Source organism: Perca flavescens, chromosome 4 (assembly GCF_004354835.1).
Source record: "Perca flavescens isolate YP-PL-M2 chromosome 4, PFLA_1.0, whole genome shotgun sequence".
Taxonomy (NCBI): Eukaryota; Metazoa; Chordata; class Actinopteri; order Perciformes; family Percidae; genus Perca; species Perca flavescens.
The window spans coordinates 32619476-32645303 of NC_041334.1; the positions used below are offsets into that span (position 1 = coordinate 32619476).

The 25828-nt window shown below is 43.1% G+C and overlaps 1 protein-coding gene across 1 annotated transcript in view; it reads left to right on the top strand.

The window, feature by feature from the left end:
* The window catches only part of slc25a26 (solute carrier family 25 member 26), a 52205-nt gene that overhangs the window by 25773 nt on the left and 604 nt on the right, over positions 1–25828 (top strand). Inside the window, exons 6-9 of the mRNA XM_028577001.1 lie at positions 9283–9327; positions 12439–12508; positions 15424–15488; positions 19165–19238. Of these exons, the coding sequence (XP_028432802.1) occupies positions 9283–9327; positions 12439–12508; positions 15424–15488; positions 19165–19238 (254 nt within the window). The remainder of the gene's footprint in view (positions 1–9282; positions 9328–12438; positions 12509–15423; positions 15489–19164; positions 19239–25828) is intronic.

Here is a 25828-nt window from a genome sequence, read left to right on the forward strand (position 1 = left end):
TGTGTCTGAATGTTTTTGAGTCTGACTTTGGCAAGTGAATCCAGCTTACAGCCCTGTTGCATTATCAGGTAATAAATGTGGACTTAGACTAGCGGCTTTGCTCCGCCTGGCCAGTATAATTTTTCCCCCTGCATGTGTACGTGTGTGTCTTTTGGTCTTCATGTGGCCCATAGTCATTCCTCACTTTGAATAAGCCTGCTGTCAATTGCTTCACCATCTGACTCCCATCTGCCTTCTCTTCTCTCCCATAAAAATGTAATCTAATTTATTCTTTGTCTGACTGTCAAAGGTAAGTGTTGGGCACAAGTTCAGGTCTACAGGGTGTACTTTTCTACTACGAAAAGAGTATCAGAGTACAGGGGGAAATGCTGAGCCTGATAGATTGTGATGTAGTTGAAAAACTACTGCTGTAAAAGGCTCTGAAAAAAAAAGGCTGCTCTAATCTCAACCTGAACTCTTTAGTGACTCACCATTTCTTAAAATGACTACTTAAACATTTGAAAAGAGCCATTGTTGATTTTATTTTCCTTTTTATAAATTGAATTTGAGAGAGTACACATTGTCTCATTTGAAATGGTACATTTAGTAAATTCCAAATCCACAGGTGTAGGAGGTTTTGCCAAATGACTTTGAAATGGTCATTCAGTATCTAATAATAACACAGGATCCAGCAGACTTCTCTGGCTCATGAATCATTTGCTCTTTTGCTCCTTTGCTCCAAATCTGGTGGCAAGAGAAGAATGAGTTGTAAGTGCGTTAAGTTGTTGGCTTCAAGATTGCACCAGATTTAGGGCTGCTCGATTATGGAAAAAACTATAATCACTATTATTTCGGCCAGTATTGAAATCACGATAATTTAACACAGTTACTCGTTGACTTCTGGAAAGATGTTGCAATGATTGAACTTACAAAAACAGTGGAAGAAGTTAAAGGTCGCATGACATGGTGCTCTTTGGATGCTTTTATATAGACCTTAGTGGTCCCCTAATACTGTATCTGAAGTCTCTTTCCCATAATTCAGCCTTGGTGCAGAATTACAGCCAATTGATCCAGTCCCACAATGAGCTTTCCTTAGTATGTGCCATTTCTGGGTCTGTAGCTATTGAGGAGGAGAGAGCATTGACATATATATAATGGACCAATAGACCCCGTTGCTCTGGACGGAGACCAGTGAAGGCTATTAGAAGCACTTTTCCGGTGATCTCTTGCTTTACTGCGCAGCCTCCAACTGACAGAGACAACGTAAATGTGACGTGAGCAACGTGTCTGAAAGTTGTAAGTCTTCTGGTAGCTGTGACAAGAGAAATCTCAATCATTTCCAATCTTACAGAGACTGAGAGTGTAGGTATATGTAAGGAGATAACATAAGCACAGGCTAATTATTGATCACTAACATGCTAGTTAACATTAGTAGTTAAACCTAAACAGCTAATGTAAGTCGAAACTGCCTGCAAGCTTCTCCTGTACTATACGGTAATATCTCTACTATGCGACAGTAAGTCACTTGGTTATGACACAATCGTTAGCTTATTTTTACAAAAACGTCTGCTACGGAGCCATAATGTGAGGTACAAGGTAAGGAGCCTTTTATACATTGTCGTGTTTCTTTAGAAATAAACAATGGACAAATAGTCTTTAAACGCTTCAGATGTAAAGTTATTTGCAGTCAAGTGACGTAAAAAAAGAAATGGCGGTCAATGGAATGCTAACAAGAGGTGATCGCTTTGTAGCAACAAAATGGTGCCATCGGAGGTTCGAGTTCTGAAGCGAAGCTTACCCCCTTGGGAGAGAGGGGGGGCAAGGTGGAGGTTGGGGGTGTGGCCTTGAACAACTGCCACTTTGCTCGTTTGAAAGCCATGATGTCTCTCTCTCTCTCTCTCTCTCATGGGTGGGCCAAATTCTCTGGGCGGGCAAAGCAGAGAAAGGGGAGGTAACCTTTCCCCTTATGATCTCATAATGAGAAGATTCCAGATCGGCCCATCTGAGCTTTGATTTTCTCAAAGGCAGAGCAGGATACACCTATCGCCATTTCTAGCCACTTGGGGACCATAGGCAGGCTGGGGGAACGCATATTAATGTACAAATCTCACAAAGTGACATTTTCATGCCATGGGACCTTTTAAATAAATCAACAGTAAAAAACACATACAACTGTGAAATTTGCCTTGATACTTTTCCTATTTAAACTTGATTTTTTTCATTCAGAACACAAGAGAAGATAGAGTTTACTTGCAAAACGTAATGAGCTAAATCATTTTCTTTCTCGATTATTCAGTTTTTATGATCATTGGGATCCGAAATCATAACCACGATTAAATTTTGATTAATTGCACAGCCCTATACAGATGATCTTGACTGAGTTAGAGCGTGAGTAGTGGTTTTCTGAACACTATTATTTGTGTCTGGGATTTCATAATATAGCAGTAAAATATATGAGCCCCACACAATGTGATTTGTCATTGTAGTGAGAGCAACAGAGTGTGAATTATACAATGACAGTCAGGGGGGGAGGGGGAGGGGGGGGGTCAACTTTTTCTTCAAGGCGTAAAGGGAACCCAGTACAGCGCTGTCACATGCTTCAGTGAACTGAAGTCTTATAATCCTTAGTATCTTGCATACAATAATGTAATCAAAATGTTTAGTCAACTTAACATTTTGTGTGTTTTTTTAATTTACTTGCCACAGTTAGGTAGGCTGTGTTTAAATCTCAATTCCTTTATAGCAACGCTCGCAGCGCGGTCCACCACTTTGGTCCAGACTAAAATATCTTAACAAGTATTGGATGGATTTCCATGAAATTAGTTCCAGATATTCATGGTGCCCAGATGATGAATGCCTATGACTATGATAAATGATGACTTTTCCTCTAGCACCACTAGCAGGTTACTTAGTGGTTTTGAGTGAAATTTCTCAATAACTTTTAGATGGATTCAGTACAGACTTCCATGCTCCTCAGAGAATGAATTGTTACTTTGGTAATCCCTTACTTTTTCATCTAGCCCTTTTAATTTGTCCCAAACTGTGGTTTATCTGTTTATTTGTTATCATCATCAGCTATACACCTATTTTTTCATAGCATCAAGTCTCTAGTGCACTGTTGATGTTAAGTCGGAGGTACAAACTAGCTCTATAACATCTCAGTGGTACTATATTATGCGTAATGTCAGACATGCTAAGATAAATTGTTACATTTTGTTGGAAAGCATCTGAATTTTGGTTTCCAGTAAAGTTAGTTTTAAAGAACCATTCCACAGTAGCAGCAGATAGATGTTTTAAAGAAGAAGAGATGAAAGGAAACTATGAATAATGTAATAATTTATAATGTTTGGCCATCTATACATTTCTCTGCTTGTCTCCTTCTTAATATCCATCTTCATTACTCTTTCTCTCTCCTTCTAAATGCTCATCAGTATGCAGAGGCTGCAGTATGACCTATTAAATGTCATTTGTCAAATTGCAGCCAACTGGCTTGCCTGCAATCAGGCTCAATGCGAATATATTTTGACATGTGTTTTTCCTGCCCTCCGCTGAGTGCCTTAGGACCTGTGACAACCTGAAGCCTCTCTGAATACTAATAAAGTTAGCATTAATACAGTTGGAAAGGACACACACACACACACACACACACTAGCGGAAATATGATTAAGCATGCCAACATATTCATACTAAAATGCAGACACACACATGCAGGATAGCAGGTCTGTGTGAGAGCTGGTCATGTGTTTCCCAGCAGTGGAATCCGGTCCCTGGAGGCCAGCTGGATGACACAGATGTTTGTGGGCTTTGGGACCAGATGCTGCTGAGCTCCTGGAGCACAGTTTTTACTTTGTGGCCAAGTCGCAGAGTCATACTTTGGCATTATTTGATCAAAAACAGGTATGCAATGATGTACTGTGTGTGTGTGTGTGTGTGTGTGTGTGTGTGTTTATGTGTGTATATATATATATATATATATATATATATAGCTCTAACCTCAGAGGTGACCAATTGTGGTCCTTATGTATTGTGAGGTGCAGCATGACAACACATCAGAAGATGTGAGGGGTCAGCAGGGTGAAGAAGGTAGATTCGTAGACGGAGAGACAATAATTTTACGGAGATTTCATTTAGACTTTAAAAATTATGTTTGTTTTTTATTAGATAGTTTAGATCGAAAGGGGGGAGAGGGAGTGAATGACATACAGTAGGGCCATGTGTTGGATTTTTAACCTGTGCCGCTGCCAAGGACTCAGCCTACATTGGGAAAGCTCTACCAGGTGAATTAGAGGTCGCTCCGAAGAGGATGATATATTTCAGACAGCCAGATGTATTAGAGGGCCAGAAATTCAATGGTGAACAGAAGATTGCTGAAATATTTCAGAATGGCTTTAGTCCAGAGTGAAACAAGTTAAAAGGTAAACGTATTCAGTGCAGCCAATTGCACTTCATTATCACTATCAAGGCAAAATAAAGCCCCCAAAAAAGAGCAGAAAATCATCACAATTTACAAGATTGAACCAGAGAATGTTTGGCATTTTTGCATGATAAATTACTTTTAGTGGGTAATCCATCCAACTGTTGTCAAGACATGTCACTCTGAACCATGAATGTCAACCTGTGGGTGCTACTATAGGAAAAGTCAGGGGATTCACCAAAGTCAGCAGAATTCATCCTCTGAGGACCATGAATATGTGTACAGAATTCCATGCCGATCTATCCAATTGTTGAGCTGCTGGCATGGCTGAAAAAATCCACTATGTTTACATTTTTGCAATTTTAAATTTCCCTATTCCATAGCTCTAGAAATGACGACCTATGCCTCTGTTACTTGAGTGTGTGTTTTTTTTGTGGCAAGATTTGTATGTCAAGTGATAGGTCATGTTTGCAGACCTCGACATGTTAATGGCACTGGCTACGTTCGTCTCCATGGTTATCATTATGATTCGGTTACTCCTCATATAGCCATGGAAGTTTACTAATTGGGTCAAGCTGGATTTGAGTGTGCTACTAAAGCTTTGGCAGGCAGAGGTCGTTTTCAATAGACCTAAACATCACTACTGCTCTTTCTTCAGACTAGTGATTACCTCCGCTAACTGATAATTTAGCACATTTACAGCAACAGAGCTAAACTATTAGTCTCTGAGATGATACACTGAAACAAGAAAAGTACTCAGTTATCTGCTTGCAAGTAAACATTTTGATGGTTTGATGCTAACCGACATCTCTTTTCCATCATTTTTGACTGGGAGTTCCTTTATGTAGTCCCGTCTGTTTTTGAGTGGCCATCATCCACAAGCACGCGTAGCATGTTTGGCTTGGCTTGGCTTCATGGCGCTGAATAGGCCATGGTAGCTGAGGCATTATACTAGGCAGAGGAATCAGACAGAGTCAGCAGTTAGCAGTGTGGATTTTATGCTGCCTGGCTGCCTTCATGCCAGCCTAGCGTTTCACGACCATGGCTGTCTGCGTGGCTGTGTGCTAGTCTACCATGGCATTGCTCAGGTCTGAATGTGCCCTCAGCCCTTGTGGCAGACCTCTTTGTAACTAACCCTAACCCTAGAATATGAAAACCAAGCGGTGTGCCTACTGGTTAGAGAAATGTCCCCTTTTGACTTCAAGTTCAGGACCTCCAGCCAGTTACAACCAAGTGGTCCCACACATTGTCCTCAGGCAATATAGTGAACCCCTAACGAGAGAGAGAGAGAGAGAGAGAGAGAGAGAGAGAGAGAGAGAGAGAGAGAGAGAGAGAGAGAGAGAGAGAGAGAGAGAGAGAGAGAGAGAGAGAGAGAGAGTTCAATGTACAAATTATTTCACAAAGCACTTTGTCAGGCATCAAATTCACAATATGAAACAAGACCATCTTTACCCACGGGTTGCAACAACCAATTGGAAAAAAATAAGTCAAATAACAAACACAGTTATCTGTTTAATCAATAACTGATAAAAAGCAAGAAAACTTTATGAATAAATTGGTAGATGGAATTTTTGAAATAAAAGCAGACTTAATGACTTTAGCCCCACAAGAACTAGAGGAGAGAGATTAGGCATTGAGATTGGTTTCTGTTACTCTGTTTTGTTTTTCTTGAGACCGCAGAGGGTGGGTGGTAGGTGAGGGTCTTTGTTCTTGTTCAATTTGTGTTTCTTTGTTCTGTGCGCCATCTGACGTTATCCGTCACACATTGTGGAGATTGTTTTGTATGTCTGAAGGTGCTAATTAATTAAAAAAAAAATTATCACAAAAAAAAAACTACAGAAGCAGGAAGGTTATGAAAAATGTTTTTCATGTGGTTTTTGATTGGGATGTTCACAGTGGGACGATTGCACTGGTTTAAGAAAGGAAAGGGGAAGGAGGGAGAGATGGATTACTTGTCCAATCCCCTTTCTTCACCACTTCTCTTTCTGTCTCTACCTGTCTTCATTTCTCATTCAGCTGAGAGATTTATTATGTCTGTCATCTCCTTCAATTACTACACCAATATCAGGCTAAAGTATTGCATTAGCAGGTCAGAGCTAGTTGATGTGAGATGAGTGGAAAGCAATTAGAACTGGAGAAAATAACACTACAGGGATTAGCTCACATGTCCTCCACCATGTATTTTTGATTTTATAACTCAAACAAACACACAGTTGGATTCTGCCATTTGTCGTGTGTGTGTGTGTGTGTGTGTGTGTGTGTGTGTGTGTGTGTGTGTGTGTGTGTGTGTGTGTGTGTGTGTGTGTGTGTGTGTGTGTGTGTGTGTGTGTGTGTGTGTGTGTGTGTGTGTGTGTGTGTGTGTGTGTGTGTGTGTGTGTGTGTGTGTGTAATAAATCACTGGTGGATCAGTCTTTCCAGATCCTCTGCAGAACCAATCATCCTTCTCTATCTCTCTATACGCTTGTTACAGTGGTTCAAAAAAAGTCCACCAGTTACTTTTGTGCACCAAACATTTCAAGTTGACGCATAACAGTATCTAGTACTACAAAGATTAAAGTTACTCAATTATGAGACAAATGGTTAAGTATAAATGTGAAATGAGTTTCTATATAGGTTCACTTGCGTTTCACTTTCAGTGTACTTTCACTTGCAGCAGTACAATATGTTCTGCTCACATTTAGTAATAGTGGCTATTACCCAACACCCCCTTCCATTCTTTCTGTCTCTCCCTCTCTTCCTGGCCTGGAAAAAAAGCAGAATTTGTCGAGGTGGTAATAAAAGACAGGTGCACTTTTATTCTTTTTGAAAGCTCTCTCATCTCGCCACAGTTGGAAAATACAGGTGTACACACTCCTCATGGTATAACACTCCATTTTTAGGGGGCTGGATAGCAGCCCGACATCAAATACAGTTTTTAGATAATCTCCAAGGACAGAGAGAATTTGCTGCTGTATGCCCGGATAGACTAGATGGACATGAAGAGTTTCCACAACATTTCTGTTAGCTCCAAGTACCAGGCCTGCCTTATCAAGCAATAATCAAATGTTTGATTGGGATGTATCTAAAAAACATGAATAAAATAAAACAGATTTTTTTCAATTCAGAAATTCCTGGTATAAGTTGTTTACAAGGATGATGATAATAATAATAATGTATACTTTATTAATCCCGCAAGGGGAAATTACAATGTTTTCACTGTGTTGTCTTTACACACATTACACGCAGGCCTGAATTGCACACACATGCTCAGTACCTATACATATACATGCACTAATGGAGAGATGTCCGAGTGAGGGAGCTGCCCATGGAAAGGTGCCCCGAGCAGTTGGGGGTTCAGTGCCTTGCTCAAGAGCACCTCGGCAGTGCTCAGGAGGTGAACTGGCACCTCTCCAGCTACCAGTCCACCACCATACTTTGTATGTATGTCCATATGGGGACTTGAACCAGCAACCCTCTGGTTTCCAACCCAAGTCCCTACTGACAGAGCTACTGCCACCCCACTTTTATTTTTTTAAATAATAATGATGATAAATATATTATATATAAGTACTTGTCAAGACCATTTAAATAGTTGCTAAAGGTATTATGCTGTTTACCAGACATGATGCGTCACTTTTTTAAATATCTTTTCTTGCCGTATTAGGCTTAATAATACAAGAAAATGTTTTTTATTTGTCATAATTACTTTTAATACAATTTGACATCAGGGCTTTTATCAGTTCATCGTAATTTGCTGTGCTCAGTTGAATTTACATCCGTTTTGACAGCTTTACGTCTACTTTTGCTTTTAAAAGGGTTTTTAACTTCAAGTCATTGTAAAGATCTTAAAAGTTTTATATTGAGCTCTCAGAGAGCAGATGCAGCACATACCCTTTAAGTTATCTACTTCAGAGTGTTTATAGGAAGTCAGTTCAGTTGCTTAATAAGCTCACCAAGAGCAGGAACACAGTTAATATACTGTCTTTGTGCTCCGGCTGACTCAAAGTTGGATTTAGTCAAGCTTTTACTTCTAACATAGTCTGATGGAACATGTTGGAGGAGTTGGCACAGATGTATGAATGACTGATCCTCTTGTTGCTGTGATCAAAGACTGATGACACAACTCAGTGTCACTTTATTTATTTCTCTCTTTGGTTTTTGTTTTTGTTCCCTCTCTTCCTTCCTGTCCTGCTCTGCCATTCCTGCAGCGCAAGATGACAGGATACACGTGTGTGTGTGTGTGTGTGTGTGTGTGTGTGTGTGTGTGTGTGTGTGTGTGTGTGTGTGTGTGTGTGTGTGTGTGTGTGTGTGTGTGTGTGTGTGTGTGTGTGTGTGTGTGTGTGTGTGTGTGTGTGTGTATGTGTGTGTGTGTGAATTAGTGTTTTTGTTTGTCATTCTTAAAAAACAATATTTCTGTGTCTGTGTGAATTAGTGTTTTTGCCCATTCCTGTGTTTGTATAAAAGTATGTTCCTGTGTGTGTGTGTGTGTGTGGTCTGACTGTCATTTGCCCCTTGCCTTGGCACTGCCGTCAGTTTCCTCCCGCTGTAACTTCCTGCCTGAGCCGATTTACTGTAGTCTTTCCAGTGGCAACACTCGCACCCCAACCATCACTTTAGAGCCCTCCCTCTATTCCTCTTTCCAAGTTTGCTCCATCTATCCATCCATCAAACCGTCCATCTAGCCATTCAGGACTGCCAGACCACAGGCCGTCTCATTCATTAATCATCAGCAGTGAGAAGGAACAAGGGAGCAGTCAGACGAGAGAGAGAGAGGGAACAGACAAAGATTGCAGGAATGACAAGTGCAGGAGATTGGAGGTTAAAGATGAAACCTGAACCTCCAGAAAAGTAATAAAAAAGTAATGCTGAGATAATCCTGATGATTGAAACTCTGTCTGCTTGTTTTTCAGATCCCGTTCTCGCTGGTGCAGTTTCCACTTTGGGAATATTTAAAGGTATGTATCAGATCTTTCCGTAAATGTTTGTCTAACTGACTTTATTATCTATCCGTTTTATCCCCCCTCTTCCTAAACACTATCATTTACAGTAATTATTCTCAGTTATAAATCCGTAGTAAAGTTATAATAGTGTGATTACGCTCGGACACATTTACAGCAGGCTGACCCTCTGCATTCCCTAACCCCCTGTGGAAGGCGAAAATGGGACTTTACGCTCCGCTTTAATGGGTTGTCACAACTACCATCAAACTGGCCTTCAATTTATCACGAGAATATCCGGTCCGGCATATCTGTCTCTTTTTTTTTTATAGCTTTTTTCATCTCTATTCCTCTCTATATCTTTATCTCTCCCTTCTCTCTCCGTGCCCTCTTTCTCTTTTCATTGTGTGGCCCTGAACACATAAAAAGCTGTTTCTCTTTGAGAAGATGGCGTTTTGGAGGAGTGACATCATTTCTTAAGGGCGCGAGAGGCGGACAGTCGAACATTCCATCAATGTTAGGAGCTAACGGCCAGCTAAGACGAACAATACACTTCACAGCTGTGTGTGTGTATTTATGTGTGTGTCTGTGCATTTGCAAGAGTTAGATTTAGTCGTTCACAAGTGTCTCTTTGTCCTTCAGTCAAAGGCCCTCTCTCTCCAGGCCATCTGGACACGTCCGTTGGCGGAGAGCTGAACTACTGGAATCTGGACCTCTCTTCTCCTCTCATCTTTCTCCTTGTCCTCTTCTCCATCTATTGGCTCCCTACTCCCAGCCCTCCCTATATGTATCCTCTGTATTAACATGGTGCTCTGAATAGCTAATGAGGCGTTTCCTCCGTTACAATGGCAGAGACTAGCTGACTAGTCGAGGAGGGCGAAGAAAAAGCAATTTTTTGCAACCAAACAGATTTTTACTGCCATTCTTTTTAGAGTGACCACCAAGATGTTCAGAGGCTTTTACAATTAAGAATAACAGGATAAAAAAAAAAGAGCCATAGTGTAGGAATTTGAGCGTGAGTACATGTGTGTGGCAAGATCTCCCATCTGCTTTGTGGGATAGTAATGTGCTGAGTTATGGCCTTTTTTTCTTTTTATTTCACACCGAGCCAGCACAGCTGTGAGTGAGAGAATCAGAAAGAGGAAAAGGGAGAAAACCAACCAACTGCTGTAGGCCTGTTGGAAGAGGAGTAAGCAGACAATTCCTTTTGTAGAGTGCATTAAGTTCAACTCGCCCTCCAATTTCTGGGCTATCATGGAGAGGCTAATTCCAGGCAGGAAAAGTCCGGGAATTATAAAAATTCATCAGACAAGTCCCACGATATGAAATGATTTTAGACATTGGTCGCTATGCAGACATTTATTTTTTTTCACACCAGACTTCCTTATTCATGTGAATAACTTCACCCATTCATTCCACAATGTTGTGGTTTTCACTACGTTGTTTTTCCCCAACAGCAACTGTAGAGTAAGACCCCATCTGTTCTGACCTTAAAAAACATTAGCAAAACAGGAGGGTGTAACACTTTTAGGTTAGAATTGAACACCAAGAAAGAGCCACAGAAAATTCAAGGAATTATGCATCAAATGGCATGATGGGAACTTAAATGAAACCAATGAGATGCACTTACAAACGTTGTCTCCATGCACATTCTGGATGTACTAACATGCACGCAGACCCACCAACTCTTTCCTGTGGGAAGTTGTCCAGGTGCAAACTCTGACCCTGACCCGAGGGTTCAAAGGTCAAAAAGTTTGTTTTCCCAGGTTTGCTACCTATTATTTATTCATGAAACAAAGAGGAAGGGATGGAGAGACTCGGAGAGGGAGAAAGACAGAGAGGAATCCCCCAGCGCGAGGCCTTTGATGTGGAAAACAAAATCTCCTTTTTAATCTGCCCTCTAATCGAATACACATGACATATCCTGAGCTCGTACTCACTCTGTGCCAGTTCTTCTCCTTTTCTGTCTAATAACGCTGTGTATTTACGTGTTTGTGTTTGCGTGTGTTGTGCACACGTGGCGTTTGTGATTTCCACATGTGTGTGTGTGTGAGATCGTAGGAGAATGAGATAACATGCAGCCGCTTCAACTTGCAGGGGGTGGGGGAGATGGACAAAGAAAATATTAGTAATCGCTCCATGCTGTTGCTCAATTGCTCTCCCTGAGAAGTAATCATACCTTGCAGTGCCCGAGGCAGCCCAGCTGTCCACATGGATTTTATACAACGACTAACCTTGCATAGTCAATCTCCTCATCGCTTTGCTGAAGCTAGTCGGGGAAGAAACATAGACAAAAGTGTTCATTCTCAAAACAAAAACATCAGGTGGTTTTACTCAGTAGCCGGGTTGCATTTGGGCAAGCAGTCCTGTGACGTTTTCAGACCCACAAAGATGGTTTCAAGAGGTGTGGACAGCTAATTATTTTATATTTAATGTGTTGCCACTTCTAGCTGCCGTTCTCCGGGAATACAATCTCAAGCATCATTACACTACTAAACATGCTCTATGTATGAGGGAAAGAAGAAGTAAATGCCAGTTGCTCAGCTTACGAGTGTACAGTATATAGTTGCAGTTTTGCAACTTTTTCTTTTTTCTGTGGGGTGTTCAAGTGGTCCCACTTGGACAGAACAACCTGACCAGTGGCCCCAATGTAATTTGAGACCCTTGGTGTATAGCGTATATTTGTACGACTCTACTAATCAAATATGTGTTTTTTAGTTCTTCAATACATACCTGTTAACCAATGAAAGAATGTGTTGATATGTGATGACCTACTGTACTTCAACATGATGGCCTCTGGACAAAATGTATAAAGGTGATGGAGTTGGGAGCACTGCAGCATATTCTCATGCCTCCTATCTTGTCCCGTCCCAGTTCTTGGGAAACGAGTAGCATGACATCGCTGGGGAGACGAGGCAACACAAAAATAGCCGGGCCAGCCTGGTTCCCAGCCGCGAGCCTGGACCCCTGAGCAGACCAAGGTTCACAATGTGTTTTCAATGTGTCTGATCACTAACTGCAATCCTCTCTCTCTCTCTTTGTTTCCCTCCCTCTTTCTCGCTCTTTCATCATCCTTCTCTATCGACAACACTCTCTTTCTCTCTCGACATTTCTCTCTCTTTCTCCCAGACTCTGTGGTCATGGAGGCAAGGTCACACGCTCTACTCTTGGCAGGCTGCAGTGTGCGGAGCTTTTGCAGGTGCAGGGGATTATTTGCTGCTTTGGGAAATAAGCGGAGAGGGATGGGGGGGGGGAGGGGAGGCGGAAGAAAGAAGGGATGGATGGATGGACGGATGGATGGATAGATGGCTAAATCAATGGATGGAAGACGGGATGAATAGGTGGATAGATGGCCGTGAGGGCAGTACAAGTTTTACCCAAAGCTAAATTCTTATAAGATTCCTCAAAGGTGAGCTCAGCTGGCAAATTGCATCCTCGCCTGCACAGCAGATCAAAGCAGAAAAGAGAATGAAGTAGAGAAGAATGGATGAAGGGAAATCAAAACAGCCAATTCCAGGCTTTATTTTATTTTTTTAAACGCTGCTTAGTTGCAGTGTTAAATTAGAAAGGACTCAACACGTTGCTTCAGCATTGTTGTCTCAGAAAGGTCTTATTTTCATATTCTCAAGCCCTGTAGACAATAAAAAAAATCATACCATAGCAGACTTTTATTGTCCTGTCTTAGCCAGGATGAGTATCAGGGGAGAGACCGACAACGGAGGGAGGAGAGAGCAGGGATGAGAGGGGCCGGTTCCTGGGTATGGGCCCCTGCAGCTGTGCGACCTCCTGAGCACTGGGGCCTGAAGTGGTTCAAGAGAGAGGGGGAGAGAGAAAATCGCACGGAAGGAGTGAAAGGGGAATGGAAGTGGACAAAAAAAAAACAAGACAAACAGGAGAAATGAAAAGACAACAAAAATCAGAAACTTAGCGTACTGTACAGTATCACTGTAACCAGCGAGAATAATATAAATCCGGGGACATGTAGGAACATAGAATGTAGGCCTACCTCCAGTAGTGTAGCTCTGAATAAAAAATGTGTCACATCATCTATCTTTCCACTCAGTCTTCACTTTTTTTTTGCGATGAAATGGCAGAACCACAATCCAAATAACATATTTTCAGAAGAACAGTTCCGTAGACCAGTCCGTGGAGCAGTTGTTGGAAGACTTGAGTCAATAACTCTTACGACACTGCAACACGCCAGACAGGACTTGAAGACCTTCTCCAGGGGTGATGGAGACATGGAGATGGAGGTGAAGGAGAGTAGAGGGGATGAAGAAACAGCACCCCAAGGAGCTGAGACGTGGCCCTACGCCACCCCACATGGACTCAGTCCACGGGAGAAAGAAGGATAGAAAGGATAGAATCAGAATAGAATAGGGGAAAGAGGAGACAGGAGATGTGGATGAGTGGGTGACAGACTGAGACATGCAGAGGAAAAAAAGACGTAAAAGACTTACATGAGATAAGGAACGGAGTATGTCAATGTCAATTTGAGAAGAGTCCTAAAAACATGTTTTGAGTTGTCAGACAAAGGGTATTTATTCTCACATTACATGGGTCGGAGCTTTTGTAAAGCGAGTGAAAATTAAACTCTTAATGATGACTTTAAATAATTTTATACAATTATATTCAGATGTGTAGGATTAAAGCATTCAGCTCCAAGCAACCAGACAGCCTACATATGCAGTATAATGACTGATGTGTTAATTGGGATATATAGGGCAAATGACAGAAATATGTAATTGGAAGAATAAAGGGCAATCTGAGGAGAGAAGTAGAGAGGGGCAAGGGGGTAGGGGGGCAAGGTGGGAGTATGGGGGTGTGTCTAGATCCAGGGTAGGAATCAAGTTCACGTCCCTCTGCGACAGAGCTACTGTCCAAGAGGGATCCTCAAGTTTCAGTCACTTCCCCTTACTACGCGCTTCACACTCTCTCTTTCACTCAGACATACTCTGCTTGACACTGGAAATGCTCACACGGGCGCCTTTTAATCATCCCAAATATCTCCGCTAATACCCTGCATTGACTTATGACAGACTTGACCCCGTTTAAACTGCCTACAAAAAAACAGTCTAGCCTGAGCTGAGATTACATCACCGTCTGATTTGCGTCCAACCTTCATCACATTACACGGTTCTTCCAACCAAATTTAGATCCTTCAATTCAGCGCTCCTCCGTGTGTAAGATTTGTTGGGATAACGCGTCCTTTTACTGCTCAATATTACAAAACAGCCTACGGTACAGGCTGTATGTTTTTATCCTTGCTGAAGTTTGAGTTGTATCCACCCAAGTAGGGGAAAATAACTTAAATCCTTAAATCTTTTTCATGAGCCAGCATTAACTAGTAAAAACCACGCTGTTCCTAATGCTTTCCTGTACCCTCAGCTCACTTAGAGTCACATCGCTCCTTGGTGGCCCATATGGACATGTTTACTGAGAGCAGTTGCTGTGTTTGTGGCGGAGTGACACACACACACAAACACACACACCGACAGACAGACACGGTTTCTCACTTAGACACAAATTGCAGCTCAGTGGGGACACCTCTGGATCACGCCGCCCATACAGCTTCCAACTTGGAAGGGTGGAGGGAAGTTGGGGTGTAACTTCTCTATAAAATTCATCGGAGGGAGGGTGTGTGGGAGGGTGTGTGGGTGTGTTTGTGGGTGTGAATGTGTATGACATTTGTGTATATGTGTTTGAATGTATCCAAATGTGTATTTTTTCATGCTTGTGTGTACAGCTGGGTGTGTGTGTATGCCTGTGCTTGAGTGTGTTGGAAAGGGGAGTTTGTGTGTGTAGCTCAGTGGAAGGTGTGGCTTGGATGAGGCAGTTGGAGGGGGGCGGTGGGAATAGAAGTGTGTCTGGTTTTTGTGGTCTAATAACAGGGAAGGTCTCGGATGGGGAATATTATCATTTTTATGAACTTAATGGAGCGGAGGGCCAAACGTTCCACTATTTATTGCTGAATTAATATGTTACTGTATCTGTGGTTAAGTAATTGGACTTTTTATGGGTATTATTTTCAATATTTAAAGACTCTTCTGAGAGCAGAGAGAGGGCCTTTTATGTTTGCACTTTGCTAAATGTGTGTGTGTGTGTCTTTTGTAGGTGCAGTAGCTGCATTTGTTACCACTCCTCTTGACGTGGCGAAGACCAGAATCATGCTCGCAAAGGTATACACACTCAAACACACAGACACACACACAGACACAGAGCGCACCACCTCCTCTGGCAGCGACTTTTAAACACTGCTGTCAGGTGATGCCTTGCAGGCAGAGAGCTGAGCAGGCCTGCACCCTGAGCACATTTCAGCAGTGTCCGCACACTGGACAGAGCAGACCGAGGTAGCACCGGGACAGTAGTGAGACATACACACATATATCATCAGATCTGGACTACGGACAGTGTCGGGAAGACATGTTTGGGTGCATGGTTAGTGTTAGAGTGAGAACTTGTTGCTGCTCCAAAGGAATTTCCATCTCAAGGCTGCTTGTCACTGAGAGGTGAACCAGAAGGCCAGTGTCCCTCCTGTTAACTCTTCTACTCTGTCCATCCTTTCAAACAGCCCCCCCCCTCTCTCTCTCTTTTTCTGTCTGTGTGTGTGTGTGTGTGTGTGTGTGTGTGTGTGTGTGTGTGTGTGTGTGTGTGTGTGTGTGTGTGTGTGTGTGTGTGTGTGTGTGTGTGTGTGTGTGTGTGGTGTCCTTCCTCTTCCTCCCTCTCTCCTCTTTCACTTCTGGCTCACTCTTACTGTATGTCTGGCTTCCCTCACTATGTCGTGTGTGTGTGTGTGTGTGTGTGTGTGTGTGTGTGTGTGTGTGTGTGTGTGTGTGTGTGTGTGTGTGTGTGTGTGTGTGTGTGTGTGTGTGTGTGTGTGTGTGTGTGTGTGTGTGTGTGTGTGTGTGTGTGTGTGTGTGTGTGTGTGTGTGTGTGTGTGAAGGGTAGTGAGTTCAGAGTTACTCCCAATCAGCCCCCCCAAAAACACACACACACTGTCCTAGGAGAAGACACAGTGTTCCATTCCCCCATCCTAACTAATGAGATACTGGAATTAACAAAACACTCCGACAGTCTTGATCTCTTGCGAGAAGCCGTTGGCTGTAGGTGGAACAGCACGGTACAAAAGCTTCCTGTAAACATGATTTGAAATGCAGCTGCTGTAATTTACCACCAGCAAAGGACTTGGCCTGAGCTGCAAGGTTCGGTTATAACTTTATAAGGCCAGGTTTGTGATTCACTTAAGGCACCACAGGTAAGCTGGAAGAAAAACTGGATTGGAACTTGATAGCCTCTACTTTGATGTAGCAAACATCTGACAGATGACACCCCAGCACTATGTAGTCACTAGGTTTTCAGAACAATAAAAGCCAGGATGATGCACTTACACATTTCAAACTGTTACTGCCATCAAACCTGTAGTTTCAGTTTTTTTTTAAATCCAGTGCATTTTCCTATTTCATTCCGTGAAATACGTCAGTAGTTTGTAATTACAATAGTTTGTAAGGATTTTCTTTTTATTTGGTTAATTTAATTATCTACAGTCCTGCATGTTAGCTTTTTTTTATTTATTTTTTTTAAACGTAACAATATATTAAATAGACATGACAAAACATCAGCAACATTAAACATCCCTTGTTTTCTCTTTTGTTATGAACAAAAGCAGCATGCCATATTTGGTGGTCCTATTCATTTTTTCAAGTTGAAAAGTATTGCAGGGAAAAAAATGGGAATCTGTAACTCGACAGCTGTGAAAACGTCCTTATTTGACACGGCTGGTATAACAATTAGGGCTGCAACAAACTATTTTTTTTTTTCCATTTTTGATCGTTTTTGATCTGTTGATTATTTTATTACTTTCTAAAATGTCACAAAATAGTGAAACATGACCATCACAATTTTCTAAAGCCCAAAGTGACGTCTTCAAATGTCCAACAGTCTAAAATCCCAAGATATTGAGTTTACTATCATAAATGACAAAACAAATCAGCAATTCCTCACAACTGAGAAGCTGAAACCAGCATATCTTTGGCTTTTTTGTTTTTGAAAAATAGAGGAAATGATTAATCGATTATCAAAACGACTAATTGTTTCAGCTCCGATACAAATGTTCTAAAAATAAAATAAAATTGAGAGTGTGCTTTGTGTAAGTTTTGAGGCCCACAAGATATTAAAACAGCATATTGCATCTCAAAATGAACTTATGCAAGTTCAAATTTCCATTCCAGCTGTAGTGCCTCACCTTAAAAGGCAACATGTCATTTTTTTTAACCCGTGGCAGACTTAAGTTTAGGTTAGTTCTACAAAATCCCACAGCGGCAAAGGATGACAAGTCCAGGCAGGAGAGAGAGAGAGAGAGAGAGAGAGAGAGAGAGAGAGAGAGAGAGAGAGAGAGAGAGAGAGAGAGAGAGAGAGAGAGAGAGAGAGAGAGAGCGCTGGTGTTGATGGGTATGTATCAACGGTTTGGATTGGATGAAGGGGAGGAAATGTGGGTGTTGGGACTTGTCACATCAGTTTCCGTCCCACCGCAGCCGAGGAAAAGGTTCTTTCTTTTCTGCGGCCGGCAGAATGAAAGAGTGGTGTTGTACGGTAGGCAGTCTGGCGCAGAAGAGGCCGAAACAGGCAGTTGTCCAGGACACAGCTGGACATTTAAATCCTCTCCAGGGCAGGACCTGCACCGCCCTGGCTGCGGCACTGGCAACATGCCTGGCACACCACGCTGCTACTGTACAACACGGCTCTTCTCCTCAGGCTGGCATGTTTCCTGCCAGTGCACCACACTGCTGCCATCAATGTCATGTTCGCTACCCTCCACTGGAACCAACTGTGGCAAACACAGGAGCCAATGTCAGGCTGGTATGGCCTAACACCTTGTTGAACAGTCATCACTGTCATTCGTTCCGTTGCATGAATCAGTGTAGACGTTGGACAACGTGGAGAAGGTCAGCATGGAGCACATTTTCTTTCCTACTCTCTCAAGATTGTAAGAAACTCAGATAACAAAGCAGCGAGCCAACATAAGCAGAAAGTGTGTGTATGTGTTGTGTGTGTGTGTGTTTTGGACACCCTTTCCCTCCTTCCACCATTCCACCGCGGTAAAGGAAAAGAAAACTTGTCAGAAGAGAGGAGAGTCATTTCTCAGCCACCTGACTCCAAACCTAAGGAATAGGAGTGTTTTTTTTTTTCCCTCCTCACATGAATGAAATGTGGGAATCTTCCTCTCGTTCCAGCAGATCTGGGTGTCACAATTTACAGCAGACGCCACAAACTGTTTCCTGCACGCTCAGTGAGCTGTAGCTTAGATTGGCGTGCACACACACTCGACTGTCTCCTCAGCTCTCCTCTCCCCCACTGCCTCTTTCTGTTTCTCTTTCCTCTGGTCTGCCACCACCCACCCTCACTTAACCCCAACTGGCCCTGTCCTGCAGCTCTCATACCCCTCTGGCACTCTACAGTGATGGATTAAAAACTCTCTGGCCGGCTAAGCCGTATTGTGTAAATAAAAGTTCTAGACTGACAGGCCTGGCGGGAGACGAGGAGAACTTGTTGAGTGTGTTTTTTGGGTGGGCAAATGGCTGGGTGTGTTGCCGAGCAGGTGCCTGGGTGGGTGTTGGAGGTGTCACCTTCGCTGACACAGCTGTCCATGAGGAGAAACGGAGGGAGAGGAGGAATAAAAAGAGGGAAGGGGGGGGGTTGAAGGAAGCCTAGCTGAGGAAGACTAAACAGGGTGTCTGCTGGAGGAGCAGGAAATGAAGGAGACAATCCATCCGTCATCACACCTCTCTCTCTCTCTCTCTCTCTCTCTCTCTCTCTCTCTCTCTCTCTCTCTCTCTCTCTCTCTCTCTCTCTCTCTAGGCCGGGTCCGCCACAGCGAACGGCAACATCCCGCTGGTGCTCTATGACGTGTGGAGGAGCCGAGGCCTTTCAGGGTGAGTGTGTGTCTCAATGTTAGAGAAATGTTCTATGGCTATAGTGATTTTTTTTTCCTTTTTCTTTTTAAACTGTTTTAGCCTCTCTACCCATACCATTTTTATCCCAGCCCATTTAAAAAACCTTTTATTTTACATGATTTGATTTAACTCGGCCAGATCCCTCATGTAATCAAGTTGGATGATAGAGTCGCTACTCTGGGGGACGTGAATTTACAGCTGAGCTGAAAAATTAGATGTATAAAAGCTTTTCCTGCCCACTTGATGTACCATCCTATTGATTAAGGCGTTACAGGGGCCAAGTGGAAGGGTTTATTTGAGTGTTTTGATGTGTTTATGATGCGTATCGCACAAAAGGCCAAGTCTAATGGGGCCACAGAGGGCTGCCAGCACTAAAACAAACCCTCAGCTGCGGTGAATAATAGGCTAGCTTGTGTACAAGCCGCCATCATTTAGTTAGGATGCACCTCTGCTTAATGCTCAAAGCAGATTTGGTTTGGGACTTGGCCAAACACCAGTGGGACATCTCTCTCCCTCTCTCTGTCTCACAAACACTAGCGAACACAAACCCCTGTGTTATTGTTTGTGTATGCTGCAGGGCTGGAATCTAATCAAAGACAAATTACATTTCAGCTTTGTGTTTTAAAAATGAGCCAAGGGTGATTCCCTACAAACTGCTTTCAGGCATCCGTAATAAGCCAGCCTTCAATTTTAATAAAGATCATGTTTGAGACTACCGCACGATCTCAGTGAGGTGATAGTCGGCAGGCCCTTATGGAAAAGCCTAAATCCCACTCTCCCAGCTGCAACAGTAACCAAGTGGTAATGTACAGGGGAGTTGTTTGATGCCGGTCCCCCACCTCTGCACCTCACAGTAACCTTTGATGTGTTCCTCTCTCCATCCGTCTCTATCTCCTCACACTATCCTCTGGGGCCAGCTGTAAAACGCGCTCACGTCATGCAGCCCAGAGAGCGTGCACCATAAGCTCTACAACATGACGATTACTGATGTAACCAGAGAAGGTGGAGAATGAGAAGAAAGAGAGCAACTAAGAGAATGAGTGGAGAGAACAAAATGCAGAGACAAAGGAGAGTGTGTAGAAAGTAAAAGGGGGGGGTGAGGGGGGGAGCGTTGCTCCGCAGGGCCAAAGGCCTGGTGGTTGCGCTGGTGCATGCCTGATACAAATTGCTGGGGCTTTAAAGCTGTAATTATGGTAATAGGCCCAATTGCAGTGTAGTGAAGCTCTAAAGTGCTTCCATGTGTGCGCCGTGCCCCGGAGACCCCGGGTTAGCAGAGAGCAATGGAGCTCACACCAGCCTCCCCCAGTAACCCAACTGCACCAGGAATGATGTCAAAACAAAGACTAATAAGCAACATGTCCTCCGGGCTGTGTCTGCTTTGTGCTTCATGTAAACCAAAATGGAGGAAAAGTAAACAAATGGCATTGTATGTACCGCGTACACACAACAAAGCAGAGGCTCTGGAATATTGCGGTAAACTTTAATCCTACCTTTATGGCATGAGGAGTCTTTGTTCTTCACATTAAGACATTAAGTTGAGCAAATTGAGCACTTTGGACGAAGGGGAAAATATAGAGAAATACTAGACTTATAAAGGTGTATTGCTGGCAAAGATGTGCATTGTCCCCGTTTCCTAAAGAGCAGCCCCAATGAGACCGATACAGTCTGTATCCTTCGCTGTGTGTGTGGTGTTTGGGCGGAGACATTTGGGTTTTTAGGGAAAGTGCTGTAACATCTGTGTTTGTCCCAGAAAATTAAGTAGACCCACCCCTCTACTGAAGTAACTGATGTATCTCCCTCAGTTTTGATGAAGACCCACACAGGTTAGAACTGGGATCTCTTTCTTTGGAACTGATCCTATGAAAAACGTCACCTAACTAATAAAGACTCATCATGACCTCAGCATTGTTCCTGCTCTCACACGAGTGCCAGAAATTTGCTCCCACGGACATTTGAAGATTTCCACCCTTCTCTTCTTCAAAAGCACCGGCATTTTTCTAAACTGCAGCCAAGACATTTTGTTTAAGGTTCACCCCTGTTTCTTTCCGAACTTCTCCTTGTCATGCCTTAGAAACTATATTTAGTCTGATTCCTCAGGAGAGATGATTGGCCGACAATAGGTGGATGACAGCTCTCGGTGGATGGCCAGGCTGCGATGTCAGAGTGAGTCAGGGCACCCGGGGGGGAGCTGAGGGGAATATTTGAGCTCTGAGTCCACAGGTGGGCCTGATCCCAGACAGGAAATGTAACAGTAGTCCAGAGCTGAGACAAAACAAGATCGCTGAGTTCAGAATTAGTTTGTTCCTCACACTGGTGGCTTCACATGAGACGATATAGTGGAATATGTCCGGGCTTGTTGTGTCTACTGTGTCGTCGTTTTGCTGTCCAGCTGCTGAGTGTACAAGTTTTTTGTTGTTGGTCTCTTTGCTTTTGTTTCTTTCAGTCATTGGATTTTTGATTAGCTTTGGATATGTACTATTATTGTGCTAAGTACTTTCCTGCAGTGGGCCTGTGGCTTATGTTTCAGCAGATGGTGATGGAAAGCTGTGTTAAGATGGAAGGAGCACGCTGAAGGGCATGACCACAACCTCCGACTAATGTCTCCGCATTCATTTGGAGCCTTTACACCAGTCCGTGCTTACACAAACACACTTGGGAATCTCTCTCTCACACATACACACTCTTTGTGTCACACACAGCTAACCATCTGCCGCGTATTTTAAAAACACCCGATCCGGGCTGGGGCATTCTGAAACGTGGAGCTGTGCGAATAGTTGGGATGGCTGAGAGATCCCTGACATGCTTGGCACCTTGTACAGCTTTGCCGTTCACAAAAGGGAAGCAGTGAGTCTGTCTGCGACCCAAATCTTAAATGTACAGTGAAAGCTGCACTTTAGTGTCAAAACCTTAACTCAAGGTCTACTTACTAGCTTTTTTTTCTGGAGCAATGTCAACTTTTTTCTTGATAGTCGGAAGAAAATGAAATGCATTATCGTAAAAGATCACGCGTGTAAATGCATTGAAGCCAAGATCAATCCGAGATGCCAAATTGTGATTTTAAAAAGACCTTTATTATCCATAATCCTGGAATGCATGTTCTATTCTCAAAGGATTACTCCAGTGATTTATTGTTGCACTTCCACACATGTTGGAAGACTTGAGAATGACAGATTAAAGGTAGAATGGTTCAAACTGAAGCAGCAGAGGCCAAGATATCTGGACTTTTAGTCCCTAGCATTGATCAAACTCCAGAAACCCAGGATCCTACATTTCCCATAGTGCAGCTCCGTTGTATTAGACAGTAGAAGTAGCAAACTGGATCTCTTTGGTCCATTTGGCTCTGCAAGTGGTATTATCTCTTCACACAACAAATAATAAAAGGCAGTATGAAGAAACATGGGTGTATATAATAACATTAATGATGGCTAAATACCATTTAGCTGCTTCAGTTTCAGGGTCCTTGTATTTGTGTGTGGGCCGGTTCAAGAAGCTTCTTTACAATATCTGCTCATGCACAGCTGATAGAAACCAAACCGACTTTTGTGATTTTTCAAAAGTTTTTCTAAAAATTCAAATGGACAGAAACACAAGTGCTAACACACACACACACACACACACACACACGCACACACACACGCAGATGATAAATGCAGGCAGACATTTTGCGTGCGTAGACGTTTCTCCCCACACACACGCACAGGCACACATCCATGAAGACACAATCCTCTTCATCCATTACATCTGGCTGGGATGGGACCGGACCACGTGAGCGTGGGGGCGTATTGGCAGACGGAAGGTGTTGGTAGGCAAATACACGGCGAGGGAGAGACAGGCAGAGAGAAACGGGGAAAATAAAAGGAGGGAGAGACACGAGAAGGCAGATGCACAGACGGCATGAAGTGAGCACGTGTCTGAGAAGTGCATGACGCAGCAAGAAAAGGAGATGGAGGAGAAATCCCCGAACAACTGAGCCAGCTGAGGGGGCCGTCGCTGGACAGAGAGACCGAGAGAAATGGATGGATGGGCAGCAGAGGGACATGTGTGGATGTCATCCGGCCATCAGTCATGTACAGAGAGAGAGAGAGAGTAAGAAGGGATGGATAAGAGCTCCAGGGAGGCCTCAGGGTGGGGGCTTGAAGCCTAATCCCAAAAACAGCTGCGTGTAGCAGGGAGGGTGGGAGAGGGGGATGGTTCTTGGGAGACTGGTGCTCTCTCATGGCTCATCACATCCTTTGACCCCCGCAACGTCTACAGCTTCTTCTGGGGCATCAGTCGCTGTAACTAAGCCCCTCTCGCTCTCTGTAAAATGGCTCCACCAACAGGGCCGTACAAGCACACGGCCCCTCTCCCATGGGCCCTCTGCACCCGAACACGAGGCGCTGCTTCCACAGAGGCGCCAGACTGATCTCATGAATTGGCGTATGTATGACACGCCAATTTGTATTCCGTTTTTGCGTGTTATCAAGACGCATAATCGCATTTTTGCGTGTATATCAACGCAAATCGGCCGCCATTGACCTACATTGCGAGTCAATTTCCGCCCGTAGCGAGTAGTATAAAGGAACGGGGGATTGAGTAAGGAGGTAGGTTGGGGTAGCCTCATGAGACCGTCCTGATCTGGCGAGCTCCAGTTTTCCACTCGCAGATCAGTCTGGCATCTTGAGGCAGAGAAAATTTGGAGCCGTTAGCCAAACGACCGGGCCAATCAGCGTTGGTTTTGAGGTGGGTTAGGTGTTGATAGACCGATGGTTTATCCAATCAGCTAACCAGTATTATCAGCCAGCAGTAGCCCTAATTCTGTTAGCCGCTCGCTAATGCTTTTTTTCTCTTGGATCCTTCTTTTGGAATATGGTCCGGGAACCTGAAATGGTGACTTTTATTCCTAAATTCTCGCTACACAAACGGCAAATATCCTTTACCGACATGTTGCTTGCATGCTGAGCTATGCTTTGCCTGCAGCAGCAGGGGCGGGCTTGTGGTTGTATTTTTATACGCTTCGTGGATCTGATTGGTTGATTTGGCCCGTCTATCACCAACTATAGGTGGTGATAGACAGATGGTTTATCCAATCAAATAACCAGTATTCCGCCCCTTCCCAAAAGTTCTCCAACAGAAAGTTCCCAGATGGATATGCCGAGCAAATGCGAAGCAATCCATCTGGCGGAGTCAGGTTAAGGTTGGGGTGGCGGATGGGTAAAACACAGGGTTCGCATCCTGCATGTGGCGATTTTAAAGCCTTACCCAATGTTTCTTTCCTAAACCCAACCGTTTATTGTTTTCCTAAGCGGGTTTTTGTCGTTATTTTCCGTGTTTTTGTCACAGTTTTGTTACTAAAGCCTTTCCCTGTGTTCTTTTCCTAAACCCAACCATTTTTTATTATTTTTTTTTTTTTAACATTTAACATGTTATTCTCGCGATAGTACGTCGCATTCTCGCGATAACACGCAACGTGGCAAGGCCACGTGGTGGGTATGTTTACATCAGCTGTATACAGCGTAGGCATACACGTGGATAGCTGAAAATGCGTACAATAACACGCCATTTGGCTTTATGAAAGTGGCGTGTATATTTACGCAAAGTCATGATGCCATGTTGGAGGCGCCGTAAATCACTCACAGATACCTGTCAATCAGTGAAGTGATACCTGAGAAAGGTTCAGGTGTGTGCATGTGGCAAACCTAATACATTCCAAACATTTTATGCAAAATAAAATCCTTATATTGTCCAGCAAACAAATATTTGTCAGCATAGACACATTTGTCTCAGTGGCTTTTGCTTAGTTAAGGACCTAGTCAATAGTTCAAACTAGTCATAAATTAAGCTACAAGCCACAAGAGGCTATGCTTTCTATATGGAGTAAACACAGTTTGCTATTCTTGAATCACTAATAACCTTTAGTTTCAATCAGAATAAATTGTTATTGTTTCTCCCATCTATATAGTATATGAACAGTGAAATTAAATGATAAAACATTGAATAGATAATGTCATTTGACTAAAACTGTAAAATTATAGCTACCTCAGCCTTTATCACTCGCATTTGCACTGCTCTGAATATATATCATTTGACATATGCATTGGTCAGTGTGTAAATTATAAGTCAAATACAAATATACAACTATAACAGCACTCTCCTGTATAGCAATAACATCACTTTTGGATTTTTCCATACCTTATGTCATCCTATCATTTTCATCCAGCGATAACGAGCATAAGCCTGCGTATCATGTAGTCTCTTCTTTATTAATGTATTTCATTTCTAATGGTTGTAATAAATTGAAATCATCCAAACAAATTGAGATTGTATTTCCCCCGTGTGTGTGTGTGTGTGTGTGTGTGTGTGTGTGTGTGTGTGTGTGTGTGTGTGTGTGTGTGTGTGTGTGTGTGTGTCGTGTGTGTGTGTGTGTCGTGTGTGTGTGTGTCGTCTACAGCTGTAGACTGTAGTACACAGTGATTTGGTTTGAGTGTTTTGTTTAAACGTGCTCAGTTCAACTTTAAAAACACCCATTTATGTTTTAGATATGTTCTAAAGTTTGCAAACCAAAGGCTCGGGGATTAATGAAGACTAGA